The following is a 9,802-nucleotide window of genomic DNA, read 5'->3' on the forward strand; positions in this document are numbered from 1 at the left end:
TTTCCGGGTTGACGGTTAATTTTTAAATTTGTAATGACGGCGGTAACAGTGGGTCATTAGAATAGGTATTTTTAAGAACAATTGTCGCCTAGAATCTAAGAATTCATTTAAATACACAACACTTTTGTAAATGTTTGTGTAGGGGGGTCGAACTTCCTTCTGGTTGATGGCAGCTAGGTGAACTTTTCCTTTTCCCTTTTTCCTCCCAGTAAATTCTTTGACACGCAGAGAGTATTTTCACTTCACTTGATGTATTCAGGTATAAACTTCAACTAACTCTAGCTTAGCTTAAGAGCAGGGCACCAAGCCCCGCTTGGAGCGGAGTGTGGGGAGTTCTTTCGTGGGGAGAGCGATGGGCACCATCGGGAGAGCGGCGCGAGGTGAAAGCTTCCGCCTCCTTTAACCCTTGTGTTGCCCGGTTGGGCATAAACATGCTCCCCCCCTTGCAGGAGTGCAAGACCCAGGCAGTTTAATGGCACGCTCCGGACAGGGTCCAGCCAAAAACTGTGCGCATCGCAATCGGCCGCCCGCCAACCCCAGGTAGACTCCCTTCTAGCATGACCTCCGTGATCACATCCGCGCCCAGGACCAGAGACACTGACGACGGTCGGTAGAACGTCTCATCCGCCAGGACGATGCCCTCAAACTTTTTGGCGATCTGTGGGTCCACCGGAGCGCTTGGAGTGCGGCAGCACAAGCCATCGACCACCTTCAGGATCGCCTCCAATCGCCATCCTTCACTGATTGGGGACCGGATCACTGCTGCCACCGCTTTCTCTGCCCCTATATTGACGGCTGTCAACTTGAAGGCCGTGGCCAATGACGTCGCCATCGACGATACCGCAGAACAAGGGTCCACCAGGGCCTTCACGTCGAAGGTTTTTCCCTCCGTCTCAATACGCACCATCGCCGTGGGCATCAGATGCGGATTGCGGTGCTGCAGCAGTGTGGTCAAGGTCAGTTTCGGATCGGAGGCTGGCGTTGGCGCGACCCTTCGTCTGGAGGACTCGGGGGTGACTCGGCGTACGACGGAGCTTGGAGTGCGTCGACGTGGCTGTTCATGGAAGTGAAGCAGCGTGTGGTGATCCTCCTCACAGATTCGGCACTTATCACCGCTTAAGCAGCTTCCTCCGGAATGTTGGTGGGCCAGGCAATTGGCGCAGTACTTATTCGCCAGCACTGCCCTCATCCTCTTCTCCACGTTCAGCCGCAGGAAGCGACGGCATCGCTTCAGAGAATGGATTCCGCGACAGACTCGGCAACGGAAGGACTCAGTTCCTCGCGAACATCTGCGCTCCTCTTTCGATGCCTGTACTGAACGCGGTCTCGGAGCCATGGAAACGGGATCTAGGTTGACGAATATCAGGAAGCTGCCGGGACAAATAATGAAGAAAGCGGATTAATGTAGGACGATAGAACACATATTACTACTGGCAGCTCGGCCCTTCTTACTTGGGAGGAAGGACCAAGTGCTGGACGCTACTGTAGTTTTACGTAATGGGTTTGAATTCTTTCTTCTGGAGGAAGAAAGATCAACTTTGCGACGGGACGCTTTACAATACCGCGAGCGGTAAGCAGTTCGACGACGCGGACATTGCCGTCACTGCCAGGGTGTGTCTGGTGGATTCGCCCGAGACGCCATTCATTAAATGGAAGATTGTCGTCTTTGAGTACCACCAGATCGCCCACTTCAAGATTTTTAGAAGGGAATCGCCACTTATTGCGCTTATGTAGCTCCTTCAGATACTCGTCTTTCCATCGGGTGCAGAAATGCTGACTCACGGCCTGCCGGACGCTGCCACCGGTTAATGATAGACGGTACCTGATCCTTGATTTCAGGTTCCGTCACGGATAGCAATGGACCGCCAACTAGGAAATGGCCTGGGGTCAAAGCTAAAGAGTCGGTGGGGTCTTCAGACATAGGAGAAATCGGCCGCGAGTTCAAACACGCCTCTACCTTAGCCAGCAGCGTAGAGAACTCTTCAAAAGTATACCTTTGGTTGGAAGTGGCCTTGTAGAACAGAGTTTTAAAACTCTTAACTCCAGCCTCCCACAACCCTCCCATGTGTGGTGCCCCGGGAGGGATGAAATGCCAGGACAGATTCTGATGGCTGTAGTGGGATAATATTTTCTGCTGGGTAGAACTTAGGAAATCTTTTTCAAGCACTCTGGATGCACCTACGAAGTTTTTTCCGTTGTCGGACTGCACTTGCTGGGGACACATTCGCCTAGATACAAAGCGAGCGAATGCTGCCAGAAATGCTTCGGTACTCAAATCCGAAGTTGCCTCAAGGTGAATGGCTTTGGTGGAAAAGCAAACAAAGACACACACATATCCCTTTGATATGCGGCAAGCGCGGCCGGTGAAACTCTTGATGTCGAAAGGACCTGCGAAATCTATCCCGGTGGTCGTGAAAGGTCGTGCGAAAGTAGTTCGCTGGGCCGGAAGGGTGCCCATTAGCTGTGATTGCAGCCTTCTTTTATAAATCACACAGACTTTGCATGAATTGACCACCGATTTTACTAGATTCCGCAGTCTTGGAATCCAGTATCTCTGTCGGATGAGACGGACTACCAGTTGGCTGCCCCCATGGAGAGAGATCTGATGCGTGAAAAGCACCAACAGCCGGGACAACGGACTTACTACTGGCAACAGAATGGGGTTACGCTCATCGTAACTAAGGGCCGCTGCTTGTTGCACGCGCCCACATGCTCGGATCACACCTGATACGTCAATGAAAGGATTCAAATTGAGAATGGTGCTAGACGTGGGCAGAGATTTCTTCTGCTGTAGACACCGATGTTCCGTCGGAAAGTAATCACGCTGAGTGACTCGGATCAACCCCTGGAGTACTTGATTGATCTCGCTAGAGGTCACCTCCCCGGAGTAATCGTTTGGAAGTTTACGACACCTTCTGCCGAAACGGATCACATATGCTATCACTCGTAAGGCACGTGCCAGATTGGAAAAACGAGATAATATCTCGTTGGCTGGCTTAGCGATCGCGACGTGGACCTTCACTACCCGCTTCTCCAAGGCAGTGTCTAGTGGGAGTGGTGTCGCTCGCTGCCAGGACTCTTGTGGTTCCCGTAGCCATGGTGGGCCGTGCCACCACAAATCCTTATGTACCAATTCCTGCGCACTCAGGCCGCGGCTAGGGAGATCTGCTGGGTTGTCCTCTGAACGAACGTGATTCCATGGGGCGTCATTTGTTGCCGTCACAATCTTTGCTACCCGATTTGCGACAAACGTTGTCCATGTGCAGGGTGGCTTATTTAACCACGACAGTACGACGGTGGAATCTGACCAATAAAAAGCCTCCGCATTATCAACTGGAAGTTGCGGAAGAACTGCAGCTGCCAGTTCCGCTAAAAGTGTAGCTCCGCATAATTCAAGGCGGGGCAATGAAACCGTTTTAACCGGGGCGACTCTAGATTTCGCTGCAAGAAGGCAGCATGATATGCCTTGGTCATTGCTAACGCGCACGTAAATTGCGGCACCATAAGCCCGCTGTGACGCATCGCAAAAACAATGGAATTGGATGTCGGAATATGGGTCATGAAGAACCCATCGTGGAATTCGGATCTGGTCAAGGAAGGAGTAGCTCTTTGTAAAATCCTGCCACCTGTGATGGAGTTCACTGGGCAATTGATCATCCCACCCTAGCTCTTGTAACCAGAGCTCTTGCATAAACACCTTGGCTTGAATCACAAAGGGAGCCAGCCAGCCAGCGGGATCGAATAACTTGGCGATCTGCCCGAGGACTTCTCGCTTAGTATAAGCTGACTTGACATCTTGGGGTGAGATGACAAAATAAAACTCATCCGTAGTCGCTTTCCATCGGATTCCCAGTGTTTTCGCTGTGCTGGCCTCTTCGATGTCGAGGAAATCAGCATTCAGTAAATGACTCTTTGGAATACAACTGAGCACGCTCTTCACATTCGATGTCCACTTGCGCAAGGGAAAGCCAGCTGAACCAAGAGCGTCTTGAAGTTCATTGACCATTGCGATTGCCGTTGTTTCATTATGAGCCCCTGCCAGGACATCATCGACATACATATAGGACTTGATAATATCGCTAGCCAAAGGAAATTTGGATTGTACATTACTTGCGAGTTGCTGAAGTACTCGGATGGCTAAGAACGGAGCACAGTTAATGCCAAACGTGACGGTATTCAGCTCGTAATCACCAAGTTGCCCCTCTTTATTTCGGAACAGGATCCTCTGAAATGGCGTATAGATTGGATCGACCATAATTTGGCGGTACATTCTTGTGATGTCGGCATTGAAAACTACTCGGAAAAAACGCCACTTGAGAATCTGAGTAGTGAGATCGGACTGAAGTACCGGACCAGGGTAAAGTATGTCGTTGAGACTTACTCCGTTGGTGGACTTGCTAGAGGCGTTAAAAACTACCCGTACCTTTGTTGTGGTGCTGTCGGCTTGAAAACCGCATGGTGTGGCAAATAAAAATTTTTATTAGTGCCGTCAAATGGAACCTGACGCATGTGGCCCAAGTCCAAATATTCTTGGATGACGGCGTCATACTCAGTTTTTGCCGGAATATTTTTAAGGAGTCGGCTTTCGTTTTTTAGGAACTGAGCCAATGCCCCTGGTCTGGAATGACCAAGGTTGATGTTGGTTGGATCTCGAAACGGAAGTGAGACCGTATATCTCCCCGAAACATCTCTTCTTGTGGTCTTCTGGAAATTGACCTCGCAAACAGAGTCAGAATCTTCTACCGGTTTGCCCGGTAGATCCTCCACCTCCCAAAACCTTGTGAGAAGAGTTTCAAGTCCCTCCTCTCTGCTAACTGCGACCCTCGTGGTGAACGCGGCACATGAACTGACGGGGACCCCTTGCAACGGGCCTGAAATGACCCAACCGAATCTCGTCTCTTGAGCCATTAAAGATCCGCACACTCCGGTCTGGATGCCGGAAAGAGTCACCGCTGGTATTACATCAATGCCAAGGAGTAGATCGATCTTTGCCTTTAATCTGAAGGAGGGGTCGGCTAGAGGAATATTGGGCATTCCTTCCAGTGTGGCTTGGGCTATCGTACATGACGGCAAATCATCAGCAACTTGGGACAAGACAAACGCTTCTATCTCGATCTGGACTGGAGGTCCATGCGATGACCGAATGCTTATGTGACAGACCTTCAAGGTTCTATTGACCTTTCCGTTAATGCCTGTCACTTCGGCCCTGACAGTTTGGAATGGTAACTTCATAAGTCGGAACATTCTTTCGGATATGAAATTGGCTTCAGAAGCCGGGTCTAATAGCGCCCGTGAAGTATAAGTAGTGCCCTTGTGCCAAAAGTCCACGATCGCTGTACCTAGCAACTTATCTCGTGAGGACCTTGCCTCAGAGGTAAAGTAAGTCCGGACAATATTGTGCGAACTGGGCTGAGCTGGGACCGACGTTGGATTATTCTCCGGTCGGGCGTCCTTGTGCAAGAGCGTATTGTGACGCCCCTTGCACGTGAAGCAATTGTGCTGACTCGGACAATCTTTTACTTGATGTCCTCTTGCGAAACAGTTCAGACAAAGGGACTTTTTCTTTATGTATGCCACCCTCTCTGGCACCGTCATCTGAAGGAAGCGGGGACATCGACGCACCGGGTGATTCTCCTTCATACAGAGATCACAGGATTTTGGTTTGGTGGTCACCTTGGCTTCAAATGTATTAGCCTTTCGGGTGGCTGGAATCGGATTTCGTGGAGGTTTCGATGTGGGAACCGAAATAGCCATTGCAGTTGTATTTTCCACCGCTTCGAGCGTACGGAACCGCTCAGTGAGGAAATCGTCCATCATTTGCCACTCTGGAATGGCAGTCTTGTCTCCCAGAGATTGCTCCCATAATGAAAGGGTATTCTTTGGCAATTTGATGGAACAGAAAAATACGAACATGCCTCCCCAAGTGGTTACTGGCAGGCCACAGTGCTCAAAAGCGCGAATGGATGCCTGCAGAGCATTCTGATGATCCTGTAATGCTTTTCCGGACTCATGGGAAATTTGAGGCAGGTCAAGAAGTGCTCGGAATTGGCTGTTCACGATAAGTCGCTTATTTTCGAAACGCTGTTTAAGTGCATTCCATGCCGTTTCAAAACCATCATTTGTAAGCGGGAATTTTGCTACAATGAGGTTGGCTTCACCCCTCGTTTTCGCTAGGAGATGGTATAGCTTTTCAACAGGGGAAATTCGCGAATCGCTTATGTAGATGGCTGTAAACAAGTCACGGAACGTGGGCCATTTTAAATAATCTCCCGTAAAGACTTCTGTGTCAATGGGTGGCAATCGACAGCCTCGTTCTGCTGGTGCAGAGGTAGGCGCATGACGGTTCGGAGGAGTCGGAGCAGACCCTTCATGGATAAGCTCGTTTAATCGAGCCGTGCATCGCTCGTAAACTTGATAGCATTTGTCATATTTAGCTTGGATGGCTAAATCTTCAGAGTTATCGTCTTTACCATCTGTGAGTGCCTCGCATTTCTCATATTCCTGCTCGACCTTCTCCCACAACGCTTGAACTCGATCACGACGGACTTGGAGCGTAAATACGCTGACCTCGGACAGTGACGTGACGTGGGTGTCGACTTCAAACTGACTTAGTTTATCGCAAATGGAAACAAACTTCTTCAAAGCCATGGTGGAAGCAGCTAAAACCCTTTTGGTCTCGGACCGAGTGACTCTTGGGGCGGTTACCAAAATCTGTGGAAGTGGTACCAATGATTTGACCTCTTTTTGGCTTGCTCGTCGTGGCTCTGACGTGGCTTGCTGAAAGGCCGTGCTCGATGGTGCGGACTTGAGAGTTAGTGGACTAGAGAGGGTCTGAAATGCTCGGGAAGGAGGAGTAGTAGGGCTGGTACTCCTCTGGCGCTGACCTGGAGCAGCAATTGAGGATTTGCTCGGGGCTGCAGTGTTCTCAGCTGCTTTCTCGTCTTTTGACGGGCTCGTGCTCATAACCCCAGAGAGTGGCGGTTATAAAGTGGTGAGCTGGCTTGGCACGGCTTGAAAATTAGCCAAAGAGACGAACTGGAACGTTTGGGAAAAACTGGAACACTACCAAACCACTTGAAGAACGGCTTTGAAACGCCTTGAAATAGATTGAAAAACCAGAAAACGAGCTGGTACGTTTGGAATGACTTGGAACACTGCCAAAAACCCTAGGAACGGCTTGGAACACCTTGGAATTCAAATATAACTACAAAGATGCGACTTGGAGCGGGTGGAAACACTTTGGAATTGAAATAGAACCAAAGATAGGACTTGAAACGCTTGGAAACACTTTGTAATTGGAATCTAACTCCAAAGATACGACTTGGAACGTGTGGGAATACTTTGGAATTGCAATATAACTCCAAAGATGCGACTTGGAACGTGTGGGAATACTTTGGAATTGCAATAGAACCAAAGATACGACTTGAAACGCTTGGAAACACTTTGGAATTGGAATCTAACTCCAAAGATACGACTTGGAACACGTGGGAATACTTTGGAATTGAAATATAACTCCAAAAATACGACTTGGAACACGTGGGAATATTTTGGACTTGAAATATAACTCCAAAAATACGACTTGGAACACGTGGGAATACTTTGGAATTGAAATATAACTCCAAAAATACGACTTGGAACACGTGGGAATATTTTGGAATTGAAATATAACTCCAAAAAATGCGACTTGGAACGCGTGGAAACACTTTGGAATTGGAATCTAACTCCAAAGATACGACTTGGAACGCGTGGGAATAGAATAAACAAAAACGCGGAACACAAATTTTTACCAATTAAATATTATTCGATTTTTTCCTCAACGTGACCCTTCAACATATATACCCCACAAAGTGCCTGCCAACCTAGGGTATACAGAACAGCTACTTTTGGTCGTTTGCTTTGTGCCGGTCTTTGGCACATGAGCTTGCAGCTGTACTGGTATACTGCAGTTAAGCGGTACTTATGTATGCACGTATGTATGTATGTATATAGGCTGCACGGGATAGCGGGATTTGTTCGCGGTGATGGAAAAATATATTTGTGTGCGAAAAAATTAGAAATTTTTGTGGAATATATGTATGTATGGATATGCATATGAGAATCAATATGTAAAATTTTATGTATGGAAAAAAAATATGTATATGTATATGGATATGAATATATATATGTAAAATTTTATGTATGGAAAAATATGTATATATATGTATGTGTATGGATATGTAAAATGTTGGAGTATATATATATGTATTTAAAAATTTCTTTTTTTTTTTTTCTTTTTTTTTTAAATATGAAAATATGGAATGGCGATATGCAGAGGTGTGAATGGATCGGATTTCTTTATATAAATTAATGGTTTTTTTTTTTTTTTTTTTAATATGATTTCTTTTACTGTGTCTAACCGATATGCCCCCAACTTTATAGGGTGTCTGGTCACCAGAAATGTCTAAGTGTGGCTTTTATATGTGAGAGGGTGGTTCACTTTCGTTTTTTTTTTTTTTTTTTTAAAATCTTTATTATTCGTATTGAAAATTTTCTTCTCTTCGTTGGAACCACCTTTCACTGCGCGCACACTTTTCCCAGGAGTGGACTGTATTTGCACAAAACCTTTATTTTTGGATTTAATGTAGCACTGGATATGTTTGTAATTTTTGTCACATTCACACACTCTGCTTGCATATATATATATTTTATATGTAGGAGATCACTTTTTCCGTAGGTTTGATTCACTGCATACATACATATGTGTTAATATTTTTTTTGAAATTGCGAAAAAATATATATTGGAAATAGGCAAATAAAATATGTCGCCTTATATACTTGGCCTATATATGCCAAAGTGCGAGAAAAAAAAACTTGAAGTGGGCGAACCAATATGGCGCCTTATGTACTGGACACATATATATGTATGAAAATTTGGGGACCAAAATTTTCTCTCCTTTGAGGAGGAAAAATTTGCGCGAAAGTAATTTTTACTTGGATTAGGAGAATCAATGGCAACAATTATCTGTATGTGAGTATGGGTACGGATGCTGGAGGCATGTACATGTACTCATATACCTATAATTTGCAAAAAAATTACTTAGCTTGAAATATGGATGAAATTCCACCGATGCTAGTGGTTCGAGAGGATCTTAGTATCCGGCTCGAAGGACCAAATGTTTGTGTAGGGGGGTCGAACTTCCTTCTGGTTGATGGCAGCTAGGTGAACTTTTCCTTTTCCCTTTTTCCTCCCAGTAAATTCTTTGACACGCAGAGAGTATTTTCACTTCACTTGATGTATTCAGGTATAAACTTCAACTAACTCTAGCTTAGCTTAAGAGCAGGGCACCAAGCCCCGCTTGGAGCGGAGTGTGGGGAGTTCTTTCGTGGGGAGAGCGATGGGCACCATCGGGAGAGCGGCGCGAGGTGAAAGCTTCCGCCTCCTTTAACCCTTGTGTTGCCCGGTTGGGCATAAACAGTAAATAAAATCAGTTCATAATTTGAATTCAACGAATGAAGATTGGGTTATTTTCCTTCTCCCGGAATTTCTATTCAAAAGCTTTAACGACAGCCGAACGGTTACTTAATATTTAAGACAGGAACCATTGACTTACCGACAAACTTTGAATATCATTAATTAAAAGTCAGATTAACGATAATAGACATTACATATAACATTTTAATGCAACAAGCACAGGAATTTAAAGACTTAGTCCATATTCAATACTTAACAGAAAAACTAAGTAGGGAAATTAATGGAATACAAATTGTAAAACGTAACAAACGAGGACTAATTAACGGAAGCGGTTCAATATTCAAATATCTT

At 46.2% G+C, this 9,802-nt stretch overlaps 1 protein-coding gene across 1 annotated transcript; it reads right to left on the reverse strand.

Annotated features, from left to right (window-relative positions):
- Positions 1-396: 396 nt before the first annotated feature.
- On the reverse strand, positions 397-9,185 carry LOC124461532. Its single transcript, XM_047013038.1, has 2 exons — positions 9,077-9,185; positions 397-1,370 (listed from the first exon to the last, which is right to left on the reverse strand). The coding sequence occupies exon 2, from the start codon at positions 1,334-1,336 to the stop codon at positions 470-472; it is 867 nt and encodes a 288-aa protein (XP_046868994.1). The 5' UTR covers positions 1,337-1,370; positions 9,077-9,185; the 3' UTR covers positions 397-469.
- Between the last annotated feature and the right edge of the window lie 617 nt (positions 9,186-9,802).

Source organism: Drosophila willistoni, unplaced genomic scaffold (genome assembly GCF_018902025.1).
Source record: "Drosophila willistoni isolate 14030-0811.24 unplaced genomic scaffold, UCI_dwil_1.1 Seg531, whole genome shotgun sequence".
In the NCBI taxonomy this organism is placed as follows: Eukaryota; Metazoa; Arthropoda; class Insecta; order Diptera; family Drosophilidae; genus Drosophila; species Drosophila willistoni.